Consider the following 27,228-nt stretch of genomic DNA (forward strand, 5'->3'; position numbering starts at 1 on the left):
TAAGGCGCTGTCAACTGACACAGTTGGTGGGCCGAGAATAGAACGGGCACGGGCCGCTCTACTCAAAATAGTGTGAATTATAGGCGACAACTCGATGACTGTCAAAGCTCAGCTCAACTAATGCATAAACTGCATAAGCACACACACAGATACACACGATTCAGTAAGCAGCTGCTATATCTAAGATGCTAAAACGCTTTTAGTCTATAATTTTATTGGCAAATGTATGCCATAATTCGTTTATATATAAACCAAATGATTTCATTAGTAGCAGACTAGCGTTGAGACAGCGTTTTACATCTAATAAATTAGCAGCATTAAAATAAAATAAACATTCACACGCTATTATAAACTAACAATGTTGTTGCTGCAATTTATAGCTGGTGTGTTAATAATACAAATAAAAGGCAAATTAGACGTAATTTAATCCGTGCGTTTAACTATATGACAAATTGCCGAAGCGCAATGAAATGAAGGCCGCTAGAGTGGCGGAGGGTACTAAGAGCTGCCACTAATGCTGCGGCAAATAAAATTATCAGCAATGCTCACATTGCCAACGGAACGGAACTGAACAGCAGCAGCCTCAGCACACGACAGTAGCAGCCAGTTGCCTGTCAAAATGGCCACGCCTTGCCAAAGTTTGTTTGTCTATTTTGGTTGTCAGTTTATTGTTTAATATTTTCATAATTTTCACAGTTTTGCAGCATAATTATTGATGTCGTTGAGTTTTTGTTGTCGCTGCTGTTGGCAGTGGGACCAACCCAAACGTTTTAACTATTTGCAGTGCTATTGGGACGAAATTGAATTATCTGATGCGCCTACAAATACAAATTATTGATTGGCGAATTATTTTGAAATATCATTCCCTTTGCTTAGAAGGTGATGGTAAAGACTTTCTTTAAAACATATACAAATTAGTGACTTTTCCCTCTTTTTAAGAATGAGCTTTTTTAGTCGCACTAGTATTTTAAAAGCAACGAATGAAAACCCGATACAATTACGAAAGGATGTGGTAGAAGAATTTTGATACACGTAGTTAAACAAGAGTTATAAACAGCATTTTTACTTTCTTGCTTAAATCAGAATGGAATTTTGACACATGAATTTGATTTCGCCAAAATTTATGAGTCATAAACATTTGCATTTGCTGATTCACAATGATTCAAGATAAAAGCGGTTCCCGGTTTCTTATCCCTTTTAAGGATTACGGTAAATGTCTCTAAGTTATGGTTATGCTTTATCTTTTTAAATTACAAAATAAATGAAATACTTATAAAATATTTTTCTATCTTCTTACAGAAATTGCACGCGTTCGTGCCTCCCTATTTCAAATTAATGGCGTTAAGAAGGAACCTCTCACGCTGCCAGAACCAGAGGGTGCAGTCGTCACATTGAATGAGAAAGTGTATGTGCCAGTGCGTGAACACCCAGATGTAAGTTTATAAAAATCGGTTGATGATCTAATTTATGTAGATGTATAGTATACTATAGCTATGTGTTTGAATGATCCATTTTATTATGGATTTATGTATGCGCATTAGAGAATCGAAACAGAAATGTTCGAAACGCTTCCGCTAATTAGAATTGACAACATAGAGCGGGGCGCACGCGCCTTTTTACTGCTGCTGCTGCTCAATGAAGCTCAATGAGCAACTGGTACACCGGAAATCGCTCTAAGGTGCGCCCTGCTGCCTGACTGACTGCTATGAAGACTTTGCTTTTGCTGCCGATGTTGCTGTTTCTGCAACAAATGGGCGGTTATGTAACACTTGCACAAACACACACACGTAAGCAGTCAACTGTTAAGTTGTCTAAGACAAGAAAACGCCTTAGGCATAAAGCCGGTCGCATTAACAAGCTTTTACAATATGTGTGTCTATGTTGCATGTTGTCAGTAAGAAGACGTAAATGCAAAATGCGTAGCAGCCACTGTCATTGCCACACCCCACACCTCGTTGCTGTTGGTGCTCCTCATAGCTCTTTAAATAGGTTAGACGAAATCACTGAAGCGTTTTAGGAAGTCGTCGTCGTTTAGATTTTGTTATAATGTTTTTTTTTTCCAACTGCCTCCATTTGTAGGCGTTCTGTTGTTATAGTTGGTATTGTTGTTGGCTGCCATGGCAAATTAGAATTTGATTTAATTTTATGCAATTTAAAAGGCCTTCTTTTTTATTATTTGGAAATTGTTTGGGTGTAGCTTGGCTTATTTATGGCTGACAGCATCGAGAACTGAAGCAAACTGAATTTTATTTCATTGCATGACACACTTTAAGTTTATGCTGAACTGTGACTGCTGTTGCTTTTTTCTAGTCTTCTACTTAATGGAGTTGTACGATTTCCATGTATAAGTATGAGCTACATACAGTCTAATGCATAAATTTAAATAACATTAATGAGTGTGGCGAAAATAAAAAGCGGCCACGCATCGTATTAAGCAGCTATGGGACAGGTGTTCAAATATTTTCCCCAACCAATGGCGCCAACAATTAGAACTGACAGCTGAGCCATGTTGTTTGTATATTCGCAATTTGTTTAAATCAAATTGAATAGAATATAGAACGTAAAGCTAAGTTAAAAGTGTCGGAGCATTGCCGTAAGCAAATATCAAGTATGCGCCATGTGGCACTTTGGTTCCAAATAAAGGAGCGTTTTCGTATGAATGCGTAAATATATGCTTATATAGAACTGCTCAAATTTTTACTGCTGCCTTTAAAAATATGGCTACAAACGTTCTTTTGTAATCTCTTATTTCAAAAATATCAAAAGCACGAAGCTTAATGAATCTTATTCAGTTCTCATACAAATTAAAAAACCGTATTACAGTACGACCATAAAAATGAAGTATGTATTTGAAAAGTTCTTGTAGACGGTGTTATTTTTTAGGCCTCATAAAATTAAGTTCTATACAAACAGAGATTATTCATCAAAGCAACATACTAAATACCTCTGGGTATTGCACCAGCTGGTAAATGTGTTAAATCAGGAGACAAACATGCATAAACATTAAATTGGTTTTTATTAGCAGCACAACATAAGATATGTTGACGCATGTCAAATGTTTTGCTCTCTTGGCCAACGAATTGGAACGAAATAAAATGAATATGAATGAGCTTAAGTAATAAATTAGAGAAAAAACATATTTTAAATCTTGTAGCGACTTTTTGATCATGCTGTTGTTGTTGTTGCTTCTTCTTCTTTTTCTCTCTCGGCAATCAACGCTAGTTGGTCAACGTTCTCCCAAAAATGATATGGGGCACAAACTTGGAAGATTTATGTGCCATGGGCGCTGATGTTTCAGGTGGTGCCGCTCAAAAACATTCCCATGTACTATATTTCGATGCCAACTAATTAATTTTTTTATGCCAGCGCCGCCAACTAACATATATTTTTCGTAAAGTTGCGCGGGCGTTTGAGCGTTGCGATAAATCATTTATTTAATTGCAAAATATCGCACATTTTTGACATTTTCTATTGGCATTGCGAAAAATTAGCTAATGTTTTAAGTCAGACAAATTTCTCGTTGCCAATTGCATGCTCTGAAGCATACTCATAAATATAAACACTGCTGAAAAATTGATTGTCTCTTAAAATAGTATTAGTAAAAAGAAACGCACTTGAGCACCAACGATAATTTATAAGTATTTGAAATATTATATACATATACCATTAATGTTAAAAATTAGAGAAGTTAAATAAATATAGTATTATATACTTGTATGTTGTTATGAGAATCTTTCACTCTCTAAGGTACTCGAACCCGCCCATTTACTTCCCAATTCTATATATTATATAGTGCATTAATTTATAAGAATTTATTTCTTGTTGCACTAGGAAATAATAATAAAATAATAATAAAATAATAATAATAATACAAAGGGATAAGCATTATTGCGAAGAAATTTAATGCCACAACTGTGCCTTATAATGTTTCTCTTCTCATTTCGAATCTATATTTATAAATAAATATGAATATTTCATTTTTTTAAATTTTAAAGATAAATGCACTTTAACGAAACAAAAAACAATTAATTAAATTACTTTTTGAATCGAGCTTTGAACTGTATGTCTTAAAACTCTCAACTAACTTGACCAACGGTAGCCAAAACTTACACTTATTCTAGTGCAAAAGGAGATGCGAAGGCCGTAGACCCATCCTCTTTTTGGGAGTGTTTCAAAAGCGTAAATCTTCTAATACGATATGCTATTAGATAAATAGACAATGGCTTGAAAAAAAAAACAAATTTGTCAGTTAATATTGGAAAATACGATTGATGAGTGATTAAACCACGGAATTTATATGAGATCAACGCGAGTGACATCAAAGACATCAATAAAAATGACAATTAAGATCGACAAGTTTTGCAATCTGAAGCTAAACAGACATGTATTAATATGCAGAAGAGAAATATTAGGATGCTTTGTGCATTTTAGAACTTAAAAGTCTGAAATTTTTTTGCAAAGAAAGCGGAGCAATATTTCAAAAATCTTGAGTTTTATGGCTTATGTATGCATATACTAGTATTTTTATTATTATTTTCTTTTAAATAGTGCGATACTTTATTTAGTGTGTGACCAAATTTTTCTCCTTTACGAGGGTGTTAAAATTATAATTTAATGTATTTAGTTTAACGTAGATGTAGACATGTAGTCATCGCCGAGACAATTTTAGGATTATGTTTGTTACACGGGCCATAAATTTCAAGGCATTAAAAACGGACTCATGCAAAACTAAACATGTCTAGTATTTTCAAAAGTCCACACATCGCTTAATAATAGCAATCAATAATTTATACAATACTTTTGTGTGATTAACTAGGTAAATAGAGATTTGTCTGTTAGTTGACAGAAACAACAACAAATGCCATGTAAATGGACAGCAATTTGTCAACGTGCAGCTACAACAATAACAACTAGTTATGGCAAATGTGAATGCAACAACATGTCAGGCTCTCATTTACAATATATATGTATATAAAAAAGACAAATAGAAGCGAACAGTCAGCAATGCAGCCTTTAAATGCGTTCAGTTTCAGTTTCTTTTATTTGTTGTGGCTGTTGCTGCTACTGCTGTGTCCAAAACATAAATACAACTTAATTAAAGTCAACAGCGGCGGCTGCTCTACCAGAAACAACAACAACAAAAGCATTAAACAGCTTACAATTAATTACTGCACGCCATTAGCGCGCATACTCGTACTTGTGCAGTTGGTGCCCCGCAAAACTGTCCAACTGTCGGCTGTCTTGTCTGGTCTGGTCTGTCAACGCATTGCGCATACGCCCCGTTGTGCCCATCTGACAATTGACCCAATGCGTTATGTGTTTGTTTGTGTGTTCGTCTGAGATGTTTGGCATTTTTGCTTAATAATTTAAAGCTGTCATAAATTTTAGTATGTTTTTTGTCTGTTCAACAGTTTTAATTTCCTTTGCTCTTCACAGTATTGTTATGTTCAAGTATGTTTAGGTGACAGCCCAGCTGACATCTTTTCAATGAAGACCCAAATTTGTTCTCTGCACATGGTGGTATATTTAAAGTTTCTGGGACAGTATCAAATTTTAGAATTAACAACAAATCTTTTGCCTTTGGTTAAAACATGCAATAATTCGATTTAATTTCTTTCGATATTTTAATTTGTATGAATTTGATTTCTTTACTGAAAAATTTGCCAAAATGTGGAACTGTAGATTGAATTTTTGTATTCAAATAGAAATGAAAATAAAAACTGTTCTGAGCTCAAAAAATCTGATAAATTCATTGCCTTCCATGCATTCTCTTAAATATTTATTGAATTTATATTAATGTACTTTCAATCTACTTATACCGTGGGCTTCTTCAAACATTGCAAGATTCATACAATTCTGAATAGAATACAATTCTACATTTGTCAAATCGGAGAAACGTAAAAACTCCACCCCCACACGCTTGCAAATCCAAAATAGCCAGCTCTCAAAATAAAGAAGAAGTCGATCAAGAAAAGCTGTGCAATAAATATACAGAATTATTTTTCAATTTGAGATCTTAAGTTATGTGTAGTGCAAAAACCATTTAAACTCTGTTTTTTTCTCATTCCTGCTGATCACTAATAGCTCATTTAACTGAGGGTCAGATGCCATCATTACGGAGCACATAAAGTAATACTTTATGCATGTATGTTCGTTTCTAGGTAGCTATATATTTAAATAATTTGCTGCACCAATATTTTTAACGCTATACTGTCCTAAAGTCGTTAAAAACACACTCAATTAATCTACAAAGTGCGGCAAATTAGTCATAAACATAAAATGCTAATTACGTTCAGTTTTTATATTCATTTCGTTTAAGTAATTTAATAGGTACAACCATCAAAATATACATTGAAAAAATGAGTCGCACATTTGCTTATGTTTGTTTGCATTTGATATTTTCAAGCTGTGTTTTCAGTTTTTGTGTTACATGTCAAACTTTGATTTATTTTTCCGTGCAATAGACACGCTTTTTGTATTCAGTTGCGCGTAATGCTGTGCATACCTCTCGATACTATATACAAGTATATATAAATATATGTAAAGAAGTAATATTAGACGTAATCTGTTTGATCTGCGCCGACGAAGCTGCGCCAAGCCGCAGACTTAAGTGTGAGTGAGTATCAATTAGTGTGTTTGTATGTGTGTGCATGGCATTTTTCTAATTAGCTGTCGGCTAATATGAAAAGATGCTGAAATATTTGGAAAATGTACAGAAGCTTTTAGGATTTCCATTATGCTTACACATTTATTTGCAAATGCCAGAAAGCGGCCCTAAAAAATGTTTAAATGTATTGCAATTGTTACAACATTTTTTTTTACCCTTATAATTGAGCTTTGGCACGTGTTTGGTACAAGAATTTATTCATTCGGCGGCTTTCTGTTTGCCAATTATAGGCTGTTACCAAGGGCAACATATCATTATGTGCCTGATTACAACGCCACGCCCACAGGGACTGTCTGTTTGACTGGCAGTGTTGCCTGATACTTTACATATTTAGATTCTAAAATAAAAACATTCGGCAAAGATTGGTACTATTATACAATTTTGAACGTATAAAATGGGATAAAAATAGACTCGTAGATTTGATATTTCGTATTTGCAAGTAAGAGCTCGCATTAAGGCGGTATGTAAACATTATTTTTATATATACTTTGTATAAAAGACTTACATTTGTCTTCCAGTCTATTTTTGGGTTCGCATTAATGTTGGCAACACTGCTTGATTCTTTGATTGCTTATTATAAATTTTTAATTTTTGTGCACTTTTCTTTTTGCCTTTTTTCCCTTTGTTGTTGTTGCTGTAAGTAGCTTTTGGCAAACTTGCGATTGTCCTCTGTGGCGGCTGTTACTGCGGCTTATCAATTGTTTGCTGGTTGTACCTTTTTCCTCATATTTAAGAGCTCTCTGGTGCCCTTATCAGTGAACACAATCTGTAAAAAGCTGCAGCATCAACTACTTGCACGTACATATGTGTTTGTATGTATGGCGTTTATATATGTATGTACATGTGTGTGCTTTATATATATGTCTTATGTATGAAGAAGATTTGTTTGCCTTCGCTGCTGCTCTGTTTGCTGCTACACTTCACTTTACTGAGCTGTAGCTGCCTGCGTCTCGTCTGTTTACAGCACTTTTTTTTGCTCAAGTGCTGCCGTAGATAACAACAACAATTTATTTATTTAGCGTTGTTTATGTTGTTGCTGCTGCTGCCTTTTATGGTGGATGCTTGCCACTTGAAGCGCATAATTGCCAAGTTATGAAAGGTTGTCTCTACATTTTTATTCTTCTCTTATTGATTTCGAATAAGCTTCACTTGTTTTTTTTGGAAACAAAACCCACTCAACACACATTAAAATAATTTATAATTTATTTGTACATTTGGTTGACTTTGCGCAAATATTTGTCAACTTTTATGTGCCGCACTGCGAGTCATTTAATTTCCGTTAGCCCACTTAAGCAGCTTGTGTAAACCTATGGCACGGATTGCATTTTAATTAAAATGTTAAATATACGCCTTCTGTTTTTAGCAAAGGGGAAACTGTGATAAAAATGTAAAGATAAGCATGCGCTTTGACCCAGAAATTCATTTTTATTGTTTTTTTTTTCTCAAACGATTCAGATTTAATGTGTACGTTTTTACTTGAACTTTCTGTAATACAATTTTTATTCATGGATTGTTATACAAATCTTTTTTTTTTTTTGAGATTTTATTTGTATTGATATACTACTTCCAACCTTTTACTTAAAGCTTTAAGGGCATTATCACAAATATGCAGAAATATTCTTTAAAGTCTTTATAATCTGAACATTAAGCCCCAAAATAACTATACTATAGACAAGAGCAAATAAATTGTTAAATACTTGTAGGTAAATAGTTCCTAGTAGGTCTACAAAGAACAGAAAAAGCGTAGACGATCTATGACGACAGACGAATCTTTATTTCTAATAATTAACTAGAAATCAAATATGACAATCAACGATAGAACATTTATAGCAAAAGCCTGCTGGATGGCAAACGCAGATTGGATTTTAATCCCCGTAAGGCTCAAAAAATAATTGCTTTTGGGTGACTTTTTGTGATCGTGATCCTGATCATTGAAAAACAATGAGGAAACAAAACATACATACAGACAGTAATAGAGACATTAATAGAGAAACGTTACAAAAGCAAGTTTGTAAAAAGCAATAGTATTCTCGGCCCCTAATTACATGTCGTTGTAAGCCACAGAGTTTCGGCGCAAATAACCATCCCCTCATCTTTAGTTCGTTTTTGCCATAACTAGATACTTCGTCTTCAAAACTTTTGTTGCCACTAGACCTATTTTCAGTGCATTTTTATGCAACCAACAATTTTATTTTAAACAACTTTTGCATATGCACGGCCCGACTGTAACTAAAGCTATATGTTGAAACTATGCTAATTGCATGTAACAAGACATAACATGATGCGGCAGCTTAACTTTCGGGCCTTGCAACTTTCCCATCAAATTTGGAGAGGTGGCATTGCAATGCGCTTTGAGAAATCGCGTTCATTGGTATAAATGCATGTGGCTGCACTTTAAATTATTTTAAAATTTAATTAAGCCTAAAGCCATTAGGCATTAACTGCATTTTTTTTAAATGGTTTATTTTGAGTTGCGCTATTAAAGGCCGTCAGCCATTTGTACAATTTAGCGTTAACGTGCGTTTGCAGCAATTTTCAATTGATTTGATCTCTAACGCGCTCTCGGCTATTCGCTCAACTCAAATCAACTCGAACGGCAATCTTTCGGTTACAGATACAACGGCTGCAGATACAGATACAGCGCAATTGCCTGTTGATGAGCAGGCAGTCGGCCAGTCAGCCACCCAGCCAGCCAGCAGCTGTAATGCGTCAGCGTTACTGAAATTACCAAGGCATTCACACACATACTCGCATACTCACATACCCATACACTTCACACATCACATCATAGCTTCAGAATAGATTTCGTTCTTAGTCAAATAGATAGTGAAACAAAAGGCAATTGCGCTATATTGTGGGTGGCCAGCGGCAGACTGTGTTCGGCCAATCAACGCGTGCTACTGCTGTAGTGGTTGTTGCTTTTGTTGCCTCTGGGCCGTTCGAGAACTAGTTTTTAATTTCCATTTCCAGTTCCACCTATCCAATGTAATTTATATAATTCATAGAAAATTGTTGATATCGTACCACCAATAAATCTAATTTATCATCTAATTTATGGAGCAATCAAATGACGCCACTGCAGGCGTGGTTATCGCCTTGGCTTAAACAGTTTTAACCTTTTGCATTTGAGTGTAAAGTTGGTCAACTATTTTGCATGCCAACCATTTGGTCGATAATTGGCGCCACAGTTTATGATTAAGAGCCGCACTTAAGCCGAAACAATTTTTGAACAATTTTTTGTTTTCCTCATCAATTATCCAGCCAGTTAGCCGCTTAGACAGACAGTCAACTTAAAACAAGCTACGAAGACGTTTATGCTGCATTTGTTTGCGCTTGGTTTGTCATGCCACAAGTAGTAAGATTTTCCATGCATTGTGAGCGATGGAGCAGACGATGACAGCGTCCATAAGCAGCAGCAACAATAATAACAACAACAACAACAAAATCACAAAGCAACATTGCTGTTCGACGTTTGCGTCAAACTTTGCACGCCAAGTTGATTGTTTTTCAAATGCTTTGAGTCCCGCCGCTTTGAGTAGTGGTTTGGAATTGATTCTAGTTGCTAAAGCTATATCGATAAAGATTTTTACCAAAATGATGTTGCAAATTGTTTGCCGAGAGCAGAACAATCTACAGATGCTTCGACTATTATTTAGGCCGTCAAGTAAATTTATATTATTAGTGTATATACTTGTATGAAGAATAGGTGGGCTGCAGTTTAATGAGATTCGATAGGTAGACTGCATCTGAGCATTAGATTCAAAAGTGACTTTTGTCACTGAGCCAGTGGTGTTGGAGTGGGAAATCAGTTTTTATTTGATCATAATACAGGTATAACAAACATTTGATGCCACAATCAGTGGGAAATAAGTAGTAATGTAACAAGATATGAAGGCTTGTTAAGTTTCACCCAAAAACATTTTTGAGCACCACTGTGCGCGTTGCTGATGCTGCTGCAGCAGCCGCTGATTGGTTTATCGTGCTAAATTCAGGCGTGTCGCCTTAGGTCATATTACATTTATGTGATTTTCCACGCTGACAGTATCTGTGCAGGCAGTCAGTCAAAGGCGTAGACGGCTTGTGACTAAGAATGCGCTTAATAATTTTGACTTTGAAACATTGTTTGGCATTTGGGGCTGAAAGTTCGCGTATTTGCGACAGTTGTGCTCACTCGTATTTCTTTCATGGTTTTATTAGCCTTGCATTTATAATGGCTATTAAATTTATTATATGAACTTTAACATTTCCAGACTGGAAGCTAAAAGCACATAGTTATAGCTAATTCAAATTAAAGTGATGTTTAATTGTTTCCTCTCTATTCATTTGTTTCTCTATATTTTTCTTTTGCAGTTCAACTTTGTTGGTCGCATTTTGGGGCCACGCGGCATGACCGCCAAACAGCTAGAACAAGAGACTGGTTGTAAGATAATGGTACGAGGCAAAGGTTCCATGCGAGATAAAAAGAAGGTAAGCGTAAATGTTAAGTTTATTTATTCAACAATAAAAATGTTCTATTAAATTGCTTCTTATTTAAGTTGAAAGTAGCGAACAAATGGAAACATGCATGCATTATAATGTACACAAATAATGAAGAAAGAATCTTGCCCTATATTCAGCATGAGAGCTTCTATTTATCATTAAAATCTCCGGTAAATGAGCATAGAAACGAAAAATCAATAATGTTGAAACAAAACTCAACAACTCATAGATTAAAGTTTTTTTTGGAATGGTGCCAAAGAAGACGGCCCTCGAACATCGTGGCCTATGGCACCTGAACTATTTTGCAAGATTTCTTGTTATGAGATGGGGAATCGTTTTAAAAGTCATTTGAAAGCTGTCCGAATATTTCACTGCTGGAAATGAGCCATTTGTTGATTTGTTAAAAGCAATCTTCTTTCATTAAAAATCACATTTAAATGTAAGTGTTTCACACAACCATTTGATCGGAAATTCAATCCACCTCCGCAGCCGCTTACACATTTCATTAACATGAACAGAAATAAGAGGCCAATTTTCTGACGTCAGTCACTATGGCAAGAGATTTATAGTTCAAATACCAAACTAAAACCGAAAACCAATACAGAGGCAAACACACATCTGTCCGTACATGTGTATAGATATATGTATTCGTAGAGCACTTCCATTTTAATTAGAATGAAATTCCTAAACACATAGACCGCTCACACACTCATGGGTATAAAATGTCTGTTGACAGTCGGTTTCCGTGCCAAATCAAAATTGCAGTGTATTAAAGAGGGTATACAATAAGTTTGTGCACAGCCACACATAGCCACATACACATATTCACATACTCATACACATGCATGTAGCTGTCACTCAGATGATGACTTAATTTCCTTTTAACGTGTCTGCTGCCCAAAAAAGTAGCGCCGATTAAATGTATTTTTGTATTTCTTAAATGTAGCACGCATTTTGCATCAACAAGAGAAGCGAATTAAAATTTCGTTTATAGCGTTGCATTTGTTTTTATTTTGATAATTTGGTGACAAAAGTTTCAGTAACAGCAACAGCTATAGAAACGACAGGCACCCACGCATCGGGCAACGTCTGTCAACTTCGGTTGACTCACAAAACCAAACACACATATACATTCGTGTATGCAAACATTTTGATACACTTTGTGAAAATTTGTAGTAGGGTTTTTCATTTTAAGCATGGGAATTGCAAAAAAATAAAAAACAGTCGAAATGTTTACCAACATGTTTTAAAAAAGTGCTGGTGCACGGTCAATTACTCATTGTGCGAAATGTTCGCTAACTTAGCGGCAAATACCGAGCACAGTATTTGCACTTTCTAGGTGAAAAATACATGTCTTAATACTAAATTATAAAAGTATATTCACTCAATTGAGCTCAATCTTTGTAGGGTAAGAAATTGGTCATAATTTCACATTCATTTCCTTTTTATTATAATTTATTATTACTAAAAACTAAACTAAACTAAATGGGTGAATTCTAAAAATCAACATCTGCTTTTAGAATAATGACCCAACAGTAATGGAGAGATCTTAGGATTATATTTGCCGATCTGAGGCCTAGGCCCATCTGTTCTGACTGTTAACCTGGAATTAATGAATATATGGCCTCTGGCAAAAAAATTTAAATTTAGAAGAACTGCCTATCTTTGTTTTTATTTACGGCCATTTTTTTAGACTAATTTTAGAATATTAATAAATTTAAGCAAAACATTATGTCAAAATACTTACGTGTTGAAGTGTATAGTATACATATGTATATGTATGGATGATGCTGTTATTGTTGTAGCAAGCACCCACCCGAAAGAGACAGTTTGGGACTAGGTAGGATGAGGTGTTCTTCTATGCAAATGTTATAAAAGATTTGTTGTGTGGCTCATTGCCATCTGACAGCTCTTCTTAATTTGACACATGAAAGCAACTGCGACGGAATTAGCCGGAATGCCTGGACACTTATGTATGACGAGTCAACAGTAGAAACTTCAAAAACCAAAAGACATGTGACAGCTCTTTTGCAATTTTGAGCCTAATTGATTAGGTTAGATGCCAAAGCATTTTTATGGGTCATAAGTGCAGTGCAGATGTGTCTGTTTTTACGCATGGGTGGAAATATGAAATATATTATGAATATATTTTGTGTTGCTCCTTGTTATTCTGTACAAAATAATATTTTTGAGCATTGGTCGTCATTATCAAGTGCTCATCATTGTTGTTGGTCGTTGGCATAAAGTAATGACTGAGAAAATGTTTTTAATTGCATTGCAGCGAAACGCCCACATTTTTATTATTGCCCATTGGGCAAAGAAATTAAAAGAAAAGCCGCAAAAATGCTCAGCAAATTTGTTGCTTTTAATTGTTTGGCTAAAGTGTTGGCATTTGCATTTGCACCGACGGCTTCAGTTTGCGACGGTCGGTGCCTGCCATTATGCGCATCACTAATAAAATGTTGCACTTTGTGGTTGCGGTCTGTAAAAATAGCAACTAAATCAAGGCAATGACTTTTATTATGCTGAAAAAAAAAACAATTTTTGTTTACAGCCAAACAGTAGCGAGAAAGTAAAAGGGTGTACTAGATTGTTAGGAATGTTTGTACTTATATATAAAACCCTTGTTCATTGGTTTTCATCTCTATCAGTCGTTGTTTTTTTGTGGGCATGGGTCGCCTAAAGCAGCGCATTGTGTTAGTTTCTTCATTATTTGTTATGGTATTTAAAAATATAAGATCAGAAAACCAACCAAATCCAATGGCCTTTAGTTCCTTCAGATAGTTCTTCTGATCAGATAGTTTCAGATAGATCAGATAATTTTCTATAAAAGATAACCAAAACCTATGTAGTGAACTACTGCTTTCAGGAAATGCATACTCCTATTCCTTCATATTATCTATAAAAAAAAAAAAAATGTTGTAAAAAATATTTGTTAATGAAATGTTAATGTATGCTTTTTTAAAGGCATTTTCAATAGTTTTATGTAATTTAGCGACACATAGATGTAAACTCTAGTTATGTTCACTCTCAAACATTTGATCTTGTATCTTCATTTACAGGAGGACGCAAATCGCGGAAAGCCCAACTGGGAGCACTTGTCAGACGATTTGCATGTCTTGATAACTGTCGAGGATACTGAGAATCGAGCCAAAGTTAAATTAGCTCAGGCTGTTGCCGAAGTCCAGAAGCTTCTTGTGCCGGTAAGTCTGAAGTGCTTTAATTAGCGTGAATATGTTAGAGTGCTTTTTTTTTGTCCCCATGCTTGATCCAAGTACAAGAAGAAACACTTAAAGCTTACAATTAAACTTAAAGAAAGAAGAAAGCTCAATGAAAAGAATTGGGCCGTCTTTCTGTCTTGTCTATATGTGCATTAAAATGAAATTATTTTGGAAGCAAAGCCAAAACCGATATGCCAGTTGTTTTTAAATAATAAAATAATATGTTTTTCATTTAAAATGAATAATTAAAAAGAATTAAATTGTGTGTTTATTTGCGCTGTCTCTCTTTTTTATCTGTATAAAATAAATAATAAACTATTTCTCATAGCTAAAATGTTAACAAGATATTAATAATGAATTTTTTATATTATTTTCATTTTTCTTACCAAAATTAATATGCTTTAATGTATTTTGTTTAATACAATACATTAAAAAAAATCACACACACACATGTACTCGTACTAACAGCAAGCCGAAGGCGAAGATGAACTAAAGAAACGTCAACTTATGGAATTAGCCATTATTAACGGCACTTATAGGGACACAACAGCGAAATCAGTCGCAGGTATGTCTATAATGCTCTACTACATACTTCTACTTACTACATACTCTACTATATATGAAAAAAGGATAATGCTTTTTTATGATCGTAATCAATAATATTGTGCTTAATTGAAACGTAACCACCGGCCCTACTGACTAACGGCGTCTATAAAAACAAAAGAAAAAAATAAAAGCTCTAATAACTACTACAAGTTTAACATAACACAACGATATCTATAAATAAATATTTTTATAATACTATTTTGCCACCACAATATTCAATTTACATCCACTTTTCTTTAACGGCCAGCTTTCTCATGCGTTGGTTCTTCTTCTCTTCTGTATCCCGCAGTGTGCGATGAGGACTGGCGTCGTTTGGTTGCTGCATCAGATAATCGTCTGTTGACGCCCGCGCTGCCGGGACTAGCCACACAGATACGCACACCCGCCAATGCACCCCTTGGCGCCCCATTGATACTTAATCCACGCATGACCGTGCCCACCACGGCCGCGAGCATACTGTCCGCCCAGGCAGCGCCGACTGCTGCCTTCGATCAAACCGCCCATGGCATGATATTCGCACCCTACGGCGATTACGCGAACTATGCAGCACTGGCTGGCAATCCTTTGCTGACGGAATATGCAGATCATAGCGGTGGGTTGTTTGCTAGATAAACTCTATACTATACTTACTATACTATACCTACATACATACCTACATACCCTATCTTACTTAAACTCTCTATACATACATGCATATATATCTGCATATTCTTATAACCGTTTTACCACACACATTTTTAAAACAATCGAAAATGATTTTATTTCACATATCGACTTTAACTGCAGTAAATTTATATCTATATCTATATATACATATATATGCGCCATAACTGATTACCAGCACTCAATCAGCACACAAACATGCACACTTTTATATCCCAAATTCGAGTTAGTCATCTAGGCAAAAGAGCAAAGGGGTGGACAGTAGCCCCAACTGCATCTTTGAGTTATTGTAAGCTACTGTATATATTTTTTTCCATTGTTTAAATACTTCCCAAGCAGCGAGCAAAAGTACTCAACAAATACACGCCTAATATTTTAATATTTGCAATGCTTTAGCTCTACACTCTACACTGAAAGAAACAACGGTTTGCAAAATGAATACTACATAGCTGTGTTTTAAATCATTATTTTCTTATAATCAAAATTTGAATCCACCAGATGCAAACAAATCTCTTATTCTATTTAAAGTTGATCCCAGATTTTCTAATGGAGATCAGCAAATTTAAATTCAATTTAGTTTCAACTCAAAATATCTCATACGGCATTCTAGTATACAACAAATGAAATAACACTTCGCAAAAAATACGAAAGAAAATAGAAAAATAAAACTATTCAAACAGTACTATGTTTTAACTCAGAATTTAGCTTTAGTGAAGTTATCAAAAGAATTTACTTTGAAAAAATTCAAAGAGCGAATGTTATCGGTGTTTAGCTTGATTTCATATTTTGTTATTTGTTTTTTATATTATTTATTTGTTTACATGAAATCTTGAAAAAGTTGAACATTTTGTATACATTTATTATTAAAAGCATTTATTTATGTCAACTTTGTTTTAACATTTTAAAAACAAAACAGCGACTCTAGTGTTGAATAACTTTTTACACAGTGCCATAAAGTATGCAGCAGAATATTTTTTTCACGCACACTTTAACACTTAACATGTTTGCTTTGCATGACAAATTGTGTTTAGTGCTTTCAATTAACGCTTGATAAATCACCAACAAAACCGAAACTTAAAAAGAACAACAAAAACATCGGCAACAACAACAATAATAACCAACAAATGCTAACCAGATTTCTTCTAATTATTGTTTTCATCAATTTTTTCTTATATTTATTTGTTATAAATAAATTTTTACAGTTGGTCGATTTATGCATGCCGGCTCCGTCTTTTGAACTTTTTTTGTTTGAGTACAGAAAGAATTTTCAAATATACTCGTACAATAGATATATCCAATATACAATATACCAGTAAAATAAAACGTCTTAAGAAGTGTTAGTATTTAGTTATCAATTATTACACGCCCACAAAAACACACAACATAAACATAAACACATAGTATATGTAGTACTATAGCTGTATAGCATATTTATATACAAGCCTATTTATTTAGAGCCAAGCAAAGTTTACAACAGAAAGAGAAGAACATCTGCAACATCACACCAGCAATCAACAATTTTTAATAGTTATAATAATGGCGAAGCCATTCAACACAATATAAGAAACATTTACAAAAATCAAAAAGAAATACTCAAAGGCAAATGACAGGCCTGTCTATTTATAAAACAATACAAAAACAAATATTATTGCTCGTCAAAGTTTTTATAGTTAGTTTAAGGCCCGAAACATTTCTGCATATATTATTTAACTGGCAAATAAGTGATTTTTAGGCGCTTAAGCGCACAATTTATATATGCATACATATATATTTAGGTATCTATGAACGTAGTCATTAAGCGAGTGCAATTTTTTCAATTTTCTACTTTCAAAGTACGTGCAAATTAAAAAAAAAAGAAAAAAAATTGATGAAAAATGAGTATATTCTAGTTAACAACAACAACTGTATGAACAGCAACAGCAGCAGCAACAACATCTACTTGTTTGCTATACTCTGCTGCACTCGGTTGTTGTTAGGAACCATGAGTATTCTATTCAGAACTTTCACATAAGTTTCTGGGTTATTTAACATAGGGTTTTTGTTTCTCTCTTGTTTTACAACTGTTTCTTATAAACTTTGCATCTTTGCATATACACATACATATGTATACAGTTTCGTTGTTTTAAGGGTGTGGGGTTTACATATGCTGTTGATGTAAGTGCAATTTATAGCTTAAGTTCAGTGTGTATGTGTGTGTGTTTTTTAGAAGTTACAAAATGCAAGTATTTATGCACAAATGTACCTTATGAAAAGTATCTATATCGGTTAGGTTTTTGTAGGCACAAACCGTTCGATTTTTTCCAGCTAGTGCCATTTTATTTGAGCTGCTTTTAATTTCTAGCATTTTTACTTATTGTTTTAATTCTATTCGATTCTATATACACACATACTATTTATATAGTATAAATGGAGCCTTGAATCACGTTGGTGCTTACACTTAATAATTATATTACAAAATAGGGTTCGTAGTGGCTTCATCTTGCGACAGCCGTCCAAGCAATATCTAACGACAACATTTGCACAACACTAGTCAGCAAAAAATATATTTAAAACAATATGAATACTTAAGCACAGGCAGCTTAGTCTTAGGGATTTTCTATGCAGAAGATAGCCGGAAAAAATGCTAAAGAACTCTAAGCTAGATGTTAAACACAATGAAAGGCTAGGCCTAATTAAGCTGCTTAAAAATCACTTATTTTGTCGCATGCGCCATGCACACAAAATCAGGTTAACATACTATATATCATATATACAATGCAAGATTTGTAAAAGTTTACACATTTCGTCAGTGAAATGGCATATATATACGACTCATTCCAAAGAAACAGAGAATTTAAAGTGAAGTAGCATGCAAATGAAAGAACTTATAGAAAAAAATTACACATTATTTTACAATTGGCAGCAACAGTAATATAGTACTGGAAAAGGAACATTTATTTTTATAAGGGGAGTATCTGTTCGAAAGGAAATGGTAAACACTATTTAGGGGCTTCACTCCAATTTTGTTGTTGTTGGTTGTATGTATGGTATTGCTATAATTCCTGACTAAATAGTACATCACAGTTTAGCGAAATTTGAACAAAGTTTTGCCTAGTAATGGAAACATTTGAAGTACCTTACCTACTGTTTTCACTTCCCAATCATTTCTTTAAAGTATAATACTCCCCTTCATTGTAGGAAACAGCAAAAGAATAAAAAGAAAAGCAAGCAACAACATTTTCGTAGCAATTAAGTAGGCTTTGCATATCTATATTTATACCCATACCACATAAAGTAGACAACAAACATATATATTTATTGCCTATAAAAATATATTTCTATATACAATAACAACCTATATATATATATTTAAAACTACATGTATCGTATCGTATATTTTAGTAGGCGCCATTAAGCAGCAGCGTCGTTTGGCGGCCAACAGAGAACATCCCTATCAGCGTGCTACAGTTGGAGTGCCAGCTAAGCCGGCGGGTTTTATTGAAATACAGTAAATTAAATGAAATACAAATCCGCACCCACTCATACAAACACGCGACTATTACACCACAAATCACACACACAAACACGCCTAAAAATTTTTGTTTTTGCTTTCTTTTTGCGATGGGGAAACCCAAAAAAAATTAATATACTTGTAAAGAACATTATAGTTGCAGTCCTTGCTGCACTTTTTCTCGTTTTTAAATTTTTCTTAACTTAAATAAATTAAATTTTGTTTTTTTTTTTAATAATTCTCTCAGCCTGCCGCCATTATGTTCAAAGATATGAAAAGGCAACACAGTTTAGTTAAATTCTTTTTATATATTTGTTATAGCTGATAATAATAATTTTTAAAGCGATATAAACAACAAATTATGTGAACATGTTGTTTTAATTTATTTTATTTACTGTAACTCTTCGATGGGACTCAGTTGTCCTTCAAAAACGCCGGCTGAGCTTGCGCCCAACTCTGTAAATCGCTGGCACCTGGCGCTGTTCTCTGCTCTCTGTGCGAGGTTGAATAAAACTCAGTCAGAAAACCCAAACAAAACTCAGAAAAAATCAAGAACATTTTTCAGCGCCTAACAGGTTAGTTGTGTTTCTCTACTCATATATATTTTTATACCCCTACATATATATTTTTACTATATTCTTAAAAAAAAAGTAAAATGCAACTCTGTAGGCAAACAATTTGCTAGTTGCATTTTATTTCAAATACTTCCACTTGTGAATTTTGCGAGTTTTTGCAGCATTTCTTTTCAATTACATGACTGTTGAATCCATATACACACATACAGACACACGCCCGCAAAATTGCTGCTAATTGAAAAGTAGTTTCTTTAGAAAAACAAAAGAAAAGAAAAGAACAAATTATTGTTTTTTCCCCACTTTGTACACGTTGACTTGTGCCTTTGGTATTGAACAAAAAAAGAAGAAAGAATATTATTTAATAGAGGATTTCCCAATACTGCATACTCCAGAAATATATAAATACATTTATTAGTGCACTCTGTATATTGTACGATATGTTTCTTTGTATTACTTTCTGTAAGCCATATATACATACATATGATGAAAGATTAATGATAACGTTGAGACGTGAAGATAATTTTACATGTGTATTTAGAAATATAAGCCATTGTTAGATGTAATGTTTTTTATTATGTATATCATTTGAATGTATGTTGCAATTGAATTTAAAGTGTACCAGAATAAAGATCAATGACTTTTGTTGAAGTGAAAACGAAAACAAAACCACAACAAATGCATACCAAGTGTTATGATTTTACTATATTTGTTGTACGTATAGTACAACGTACTTCCCTAGAGAGATGACAACAAGAACCACATCGGAACTGAAAACTTTTTTTCCAGTCTTTAAACCTAACGCTTTCGACTTTAACCAAATCAATCGTACCAAATCGTAATGTCACACATAACTCATTGATCACTAAAGAAAAACACTTAACTACTGTTTGCAACTGTAGAATCTAAGTCTTAACTTTAGCCTTAAGTTGTATGCTCACTAGGATAGTTCAAATCGGCAACAGCCACATCCACAAACTAATGAAATCCCAATCGATTAGACAAAATGAACGGCATTCCTCCAGTATGATAGTATATCGCTTTACTCCACTAATATTTGAACTATCCTAATACGTACACGTTCTTAGCCAACGCAAGTTGCGGAATTTAAAACTTGGGTCCTGATGTACTACCATAACTACTACTAGCAACTCCATACTGTCGTATATGGGCCTATCACGCCAAGTAATTGTATAATACTATAATATATGCTTCAAGTCTGTTTTACGCACTACTCTCCCACTATATAAATACTTAAATCATTAAAACATTTATGTATGTCGCGCAAAAATGTGCCAACAACATCAACCAATACCCACCACTAGCAACAGCTCACTATGTGTATTTAACAGATTTAGAACCAATTGCTCAATGTTAATTTAAACTTATTGTAACAATCAATATTTATTGGCACCTTATGCCTATCGCATGTAAATATTAGGCTTTACTCGTATTTTACACAGAGTTTGAAAACAGTTTTTAACTGAACATTGAGATATTGGTTCTTACTACTATCTAAGCTTAATGGTTCTGGTATTCGTATCAATCAAATGTTTAATATCTAGCTTATTAAGTTTACATATTTTGTATGATGTTGAAAAACAAAATTAAAAAATTGCATTCGCATTTGCTTTTATAAGCAACAATCAACTCACAATACACCCACATAGACACACAAACATACCCCACACGAACTACTTACTAAATCCATTTTAATGTCATGCCAAATGTTTGATGAAAAGTAACCTCGTGCTTGTTGATATGCACAAAAAATTTCCCCTTGTCACATGCTTAAGACAACAAATCAATATAAATAAAATAAATCTATGATACATTCTTTTACCGAAAGTCGATGTAAATAACGCTTTTATTTTTGGCATATTCGAGATGAATTTGTATTGATTGACAATGATTGACAGCCAATGCACTTGCAATTTTACTTTTGATTTTTTACACACTACACAAAATTCTTTAATGATTATTAAAAACTTACATTTTATTTATAAAAAATACATTCTCTATAGCATTTACATAAAGGATAATTCTTAAAAAATATAAATATATACCAAATATGTGATGTAATATTATTGCTAATTTTAACTAACCAAAGGCCAAGTTAACCAAACAAAGAAAACAAAAAACAACATTTTTATGTTCTTGTAAATTATACTCGATTAATTGATAAATTCGATAACCGAAACTTCTTATTTTGAATTAATAACGTATAGTATGTAACAAGATATTTGTTATATACAGCAAATCATAAACTCTTATTATTTGTTGCACTTCTTTACAACTTCTATACTCTTTCTCTTAGTTCATTTTCAATGCTACTCGTAAATGCAAAAATGTGTACTCGTATGTGTTGTTTCTTCTACTCTTCAAAACGTTGCAATACAACAACATTTTCAGCCTACATACACACATGTACATTGTGGCAAAATAAAACTATTTAGTTAACATTTTAGAATATAATTTTAATTTACAAGAGACGGAGATCAAGACGACAAAATCAGACACAAAAGACAAGGACGGGTGATGACAGAAAAACACAAAGTAAGGCTGATATTGACAGACTAGGCAATAAATAACAGACCAAGAATGCACGGACAACTGGAGGCAAATCTTCAAAAGACATACAAAGTCGGTGGAGAAAGGAAGACAAACACGCATAAAATCAGGCAAATGAAAAGACGTCTAAAGAAAACAAGGATTATTTGAGAAAGACAAAGATATACAGAAGTCAGACAATGTTAATAGCGTTTATAGATCGAAGAAACCAGAAAAGGACATACAATAATAATAAAACATTGCACAAAAATAAGCAAAGCAAGAACAGATAATGGAAAAAAAAAACAATATAGGGAAAGCAAGGGCGTAAAAATGAAGCTAAAGACAAATAACGACAACGAAAATGTAAAGACAAACAAAGACAAAAAATAACAAAGAAAAGTACAGACAAATAAAGTTAACAATGAAAAGTAAAGACAAACGAAAATGAAAAACTACTACTACAATCTAGAAGATTGGCCAAGAGAGACAACGACTTAAATGAAAACTTAGAATATTTTGTATATTTTAATATTCCATTTTAAAATAGTTTTTGTGCCACCATGTGCTGTGTGTTTAGCAAAAAAAAAAAAAGTTACTAAAGATGCTACGCTGATTTGAATTGCATGTTTATAATACCTAAGCCATGACCATGCCATTTAGTAACTTTTTCGACAAGAACTCGCATATTAATCTTACATGTTTAGCATTAAGAAGAAAAGAAGAAGAATAAGCAAAAAAAAACTAACTGCTAACCATTTAATAAACCAAATTTCCACTTCTATGACTCTTTTTATTTACATGCTAACAAAAATAAAATCAATCAAAAAAATAAAATTTTAAAACAACCCACATACATTTAATAAACACACACACGAAAACGCATAACAAAACCACCAACAACAACAACAACTACAACATCATCCATCGCCTGCTGCCTGCCTGATGCGTTTGGTAGATGAGCTCGATTGGGGTCGCAAGTATCAGAATCGGTGCAGGGAGCATGCAACATTGGCAGGCGAAGCCGCAACCGCATCAGCATTGTGTCTGTATGTGCCATGTTAAATGGAATGTGAAAAGCCTAACAACAGCATTGACAGCACCGACAACATCATCCACAGCAATACCAACAGCAACAACATGTAAATGTCACTGACAAACACTAATACATACAAACCAGCACGCACATATTCTCGTAAATGCCTGCCTGCCTGCCTGCCGACCTGCCTGCCCATTCAACAGTAGACCCAACATTATCTGAGAGACAAGTGCAACAAGAATCATCATCGGCAGCAGCAGCAGCAGCAGGATAAGCAGAAGCCGGAGGAGAACAGCTGCAGCAACATTAGCAACAGAAGCAACAACAAATACAGCAACAACGTGTCGTCGATACAATTTTGTGGCCATTTCTGTTACGGTTTGTTGTCAGTTAATATACAAGCCAACAACAAATCAAACAGCGCCTAGTTTAATAAAACTCACAGATACACACACACACCCACACACACACACACCCACACACACATTTAAAAATTGAAAGTTCAACGAACAAAAAATGACTTAAACACATAGATTGGGGCGCCCATATACATAAATATTTAAGTATAAAATGCGCCATGAAATTTTTTAAATAATTTAAATTTGTTTTCTATTTAATATGGAATCTCATAAAAGGAAGCCCCAAAACATTATTTTATCTCTTTTCAATTTTTTAAAAATCTCACTGTCGGCAAAACGCAAATCATGTTAAAAAGCGTAGAAGAAGAAGAATCTTTTATAGTTGTTAAGTTGAAGGAAACATATGTTTGTTTGCTTTGTGTAATATCATAATATAGCCCCCACCCCCACTGCAAACTCATTATGAAGCAGCAAAATTATTTGTTGTATATTAATTAAATTAACTTAAATGAAATGAAGGGAAAAGAAAAAACTAAAAGTAATATTTCTGTTAATTCTGACGCACAGTTTTGTTAATCAATCATTATGAGTATTTGGATTATGATTATGTTATGTAATAATATTACTTATACCTTTATATATACATATATATACATATAATAACGAAATGCAGCGCGAACGCACGCGCTATCAAATAAAACATTAACACTTATAAAATAACAGCGCCATATTTAGTTAATACAGAAGAAAAGAGGAACAATATGAAAATCATGCATTAATAATACATTAAATTAGTTTTAAACAAATATATAATATATATATAAATATATTGATGAAATGGGAGAAATGTATTTTATGCAAAAAAAAGAAGAAAACAAACAAAAAAATCAAACAACAAAATTAAATGGCTGTTAAATATTCTTTAATATAAAATAAATACTAGCGATTGTAGTGAAAAAGAGTTTAAACAAGATTTTATACTTATTTTTATAAAAGCTGCAAATAATAACTTTTAAGCCAGTCAGTCGAAAATTTTTAAGATAACAATCCTACGAGTGAGTATCTATAAATAAAAAGTGTTTTATAAAAACAAATTAAAACATCAATTGAATTGCATTTAAAACATGGTACAAATAAGAATCAAGCCAGCCGAAGCTGAGCTCACATAACTAATAGAAATTATAGTTTAATTTTTATATTAAAGAATTTTTAACGGCTTGTTATGATAAAAATAAACGAAATGTAACTGGTGTGCCTTTTTAAAAACATTGCAACTATAGTATGTTTAAATATAATATGACAATCAAATCAAAATGCAAAGGCAAAAACTTGAGCACACGACATTTGCTGCATAATAACCACATAATTAAGTAAATAAATTGAATTAAAAGAATATCGAACTACATACTCATTAGTGTCAACAAACAAAAACATCAAGAGAATTATGCAATGTGCATAAACTTATAATAATATAATTATAACAATAATTATAAACATAAAAAATATTACGGCAATCGTGCAATCGTCATTTGCAGCATCGCCAGAATTGAAAATCTTTTGGTGTGCTGTTTCTTTTCTATAGTTCTGTAGTTTGTTCTTGAACAAAATTGATTTCGTGGCCGAAACTCAATTAAAAACGATTATGAGTAATTTAACTTTTATATATATATTAAATATTTTGTAGTTTTAAGTTCATTCTCATTCAACAGTTGATATGTTGTATGTACTTGTATTGTGTTTCAATTCAAAAACCAACCCATATCTAATTCATCCATTCATTGAATTCATAAGATTTATTATTTTATATGTAATTGTGAAATCATCGCATATACAAGCTATCGAGAAATTATCATGTTCAAATATAAAACATAATATATAATAACCCGCGAATGTAACAAACAAATCAAATTATGTATAATTTTTGCATAAATAAATGTTTATAAAAACTCCAACCAATTTCTTTGCTTTTATTTCAACAATTTTCTTAATGATATGTTCCCACAACGAAAAGGACGATTTGGACGTCTTTCGACACCTTTGTCTTAGCTATTTGGTTTCTCAGCAAGACGAACCAAATAACAATGGGAGCCGAATACTAGATGTAAAATAAAATAAATTTATTGTAGTCTTTGTTGGCCTTTGTTTAGTTTGTTGTTTTGTTTCTAGCATGTCATTTCTTACTGTTACGCACAAATTGTTGTATAAATCTGTGCAGCCTTTGTAAGTAAACAGGCTGGAAATTAATAAATTACATTAGAAATAGCAATACACCTAGGGGGGTTGCGTTTCTGGAAAGCCTCGTGTTAGGGGAAATCGTGTTAAGCGAGACAAAAGTAAGTAATACGGTTATTTTTATACTCTGTACATAAAATGTACAAGAGTATATTAGGTTTTGCGGGAGCTGAAAATGTAACAGGCAGAAGTAGACGTGGCAGACCCCACAAAGTATATATATTCAGCATGACGAGACAAGTCGATCTAGCCCTGTCTGTCCGCCCGTCTGTCCGTATGAACACCTGGATCTCAGAGACTATAAGAGGTAGACATCAAACTTTGCACAAAGATGCGTTATGTGTGTACGATGTGCAAGTTTGTTTTATTTTTTTGATTCCCCCCCTCCCCCCACTTCCCCCCTATGGTGATTTTCCCGATTTTCTATTCGTATAATCGCCTATATCTCGGAGACTATAAGACCTAGGTTCACCAAATCTTAGTCCCAGGTGCTTTATGGGAATACGCAGAAAATGTGTATTTTGGAATTTCCCTCCCTTTCCCCTCTCCCCAGCAAATCGTAACTCCCGTAATTCTTGGAATTTCGAACTCAAATTTGGGAAATACCCCCAGTTAGTTATTATGTGTCCGTGTGTCAAGTTTCACTAAAATCGATAAAAATGTTTTTCTTTGAATACTCTTAATTTTTGTTATTTCTATAATTATTCTAAATATATGTACAGAGTATTTAAAAGTCGGGACACCGGACTTTAGCTTTTTTACTTGTTCAATTTATATCGTGTTTTCTGCGTTTCAAGCGTGTTAAAGGTAGGTAGAAAAGGTAGCAAATTTTTAATCGTGTTAGACCGAGTTCATATTAAAATAGGTCACCGTGTACCGAGCATTTTATAGTAGAAAATACAATACAAGGAAGCTCCTACGTTTGCTAATAATTTTCCATAGCAAAGTAGGTAGTAACGCATACCATGAATGTAAAAAATGCAACTCACAACCGCTGTTTTATTAAATACTCTCCTCGTTGCTATTAGTAGGGACTATGTGCGACGGAAACAAGAGTAAGTTAATTAAGTCCACTTTGCAAGCACCGTGTGGCGCCTACACACAGGTTTCATAATTTATTTAGCTCTTAATTGACACTGTAGCCAGAAAGGCAACCTTTAAAGCTTAATTGCATGCTTAAATTTCAAGTAAAATGTCAACAAAGTTGAATTGTTTCGTTTTGCTAAGACCGTAGCATACGTTTAAGGGCATTCTACATAATTTACTTTAATATCCGGCTAATGACTGCTAATAAACAGTTTGCGAAGAGCAGCAGTAACAACACTCTAAAGTTTTCAAACATAGATGGTT

General features: G+C 33.6%; 1 protein-coding gene across 8 annotated transcripts in view; it reads left to right on the forward strand.

Annotated features, from left to right (window-relative positions):
• The window catches only part of LOC115620619 (protein held out wings), a 55,167-nt gene extending 29,569 nt beyond the window's left edge, over positions 1-25,598 (forward strand). For 2 of the 8 annotated variants that reach the window (XM_030513939.1, XM_030513940.1), the window contains exons 3-8: positions 1,300-1,433; positions 11,018-11,134; positions 14,209-14,349; positions 14,836-14,932; positions 15,221-15,565; positions 19,018-20,381. In XM_030513939.1, coding sequence (XP_030369799.1) covers positions 1,300-1,433; positions 11,018-11,134; positions 14,209-14,349; positions 14,836-14,932; positions 15,221-15,565; positions 19,018-19,127 — 944 coding nt within the window. In that variant the 3' untranslated portion in view covers positions 19,128-20,381. Of the gene's footprint in view, positions 1-1,299; positions 1,434-11,017; positions 11,135-14,208; positions 14,350-14,835; positions 14,933-15,220; positions 15,566-16,838; positions 20,382-23,206 lie in introns of those variants that run through there. The other 6 variants (XR_003995230.1, XM_030513945.1, XM_030513941.1 and 3 more) reach the window with 6 other exon arrangements.
• Positions 25,599-27,228: the final 1,630 nt, after the last annotated feature.

This window comes from Scaptodrosophila lebanonensis, unplaced genomic scaffold (genome assembly GCF_003285725.1).
Source record: "Scaptodrosophila lebanonensis strain 11010-0011.00,11010-0021.00 unplaced genomic scaffold, SlebRS2 tig00000024-arrow-pilon, whole genome shotgun sequence".
Classification (NCBI taxonomy): Eukaryota; Metazoa; Arthropoda; class Insecta; order Diptera; family Drosophilidae; genus Scaptodrosophila; species Scaptodrosophila lebanonensis.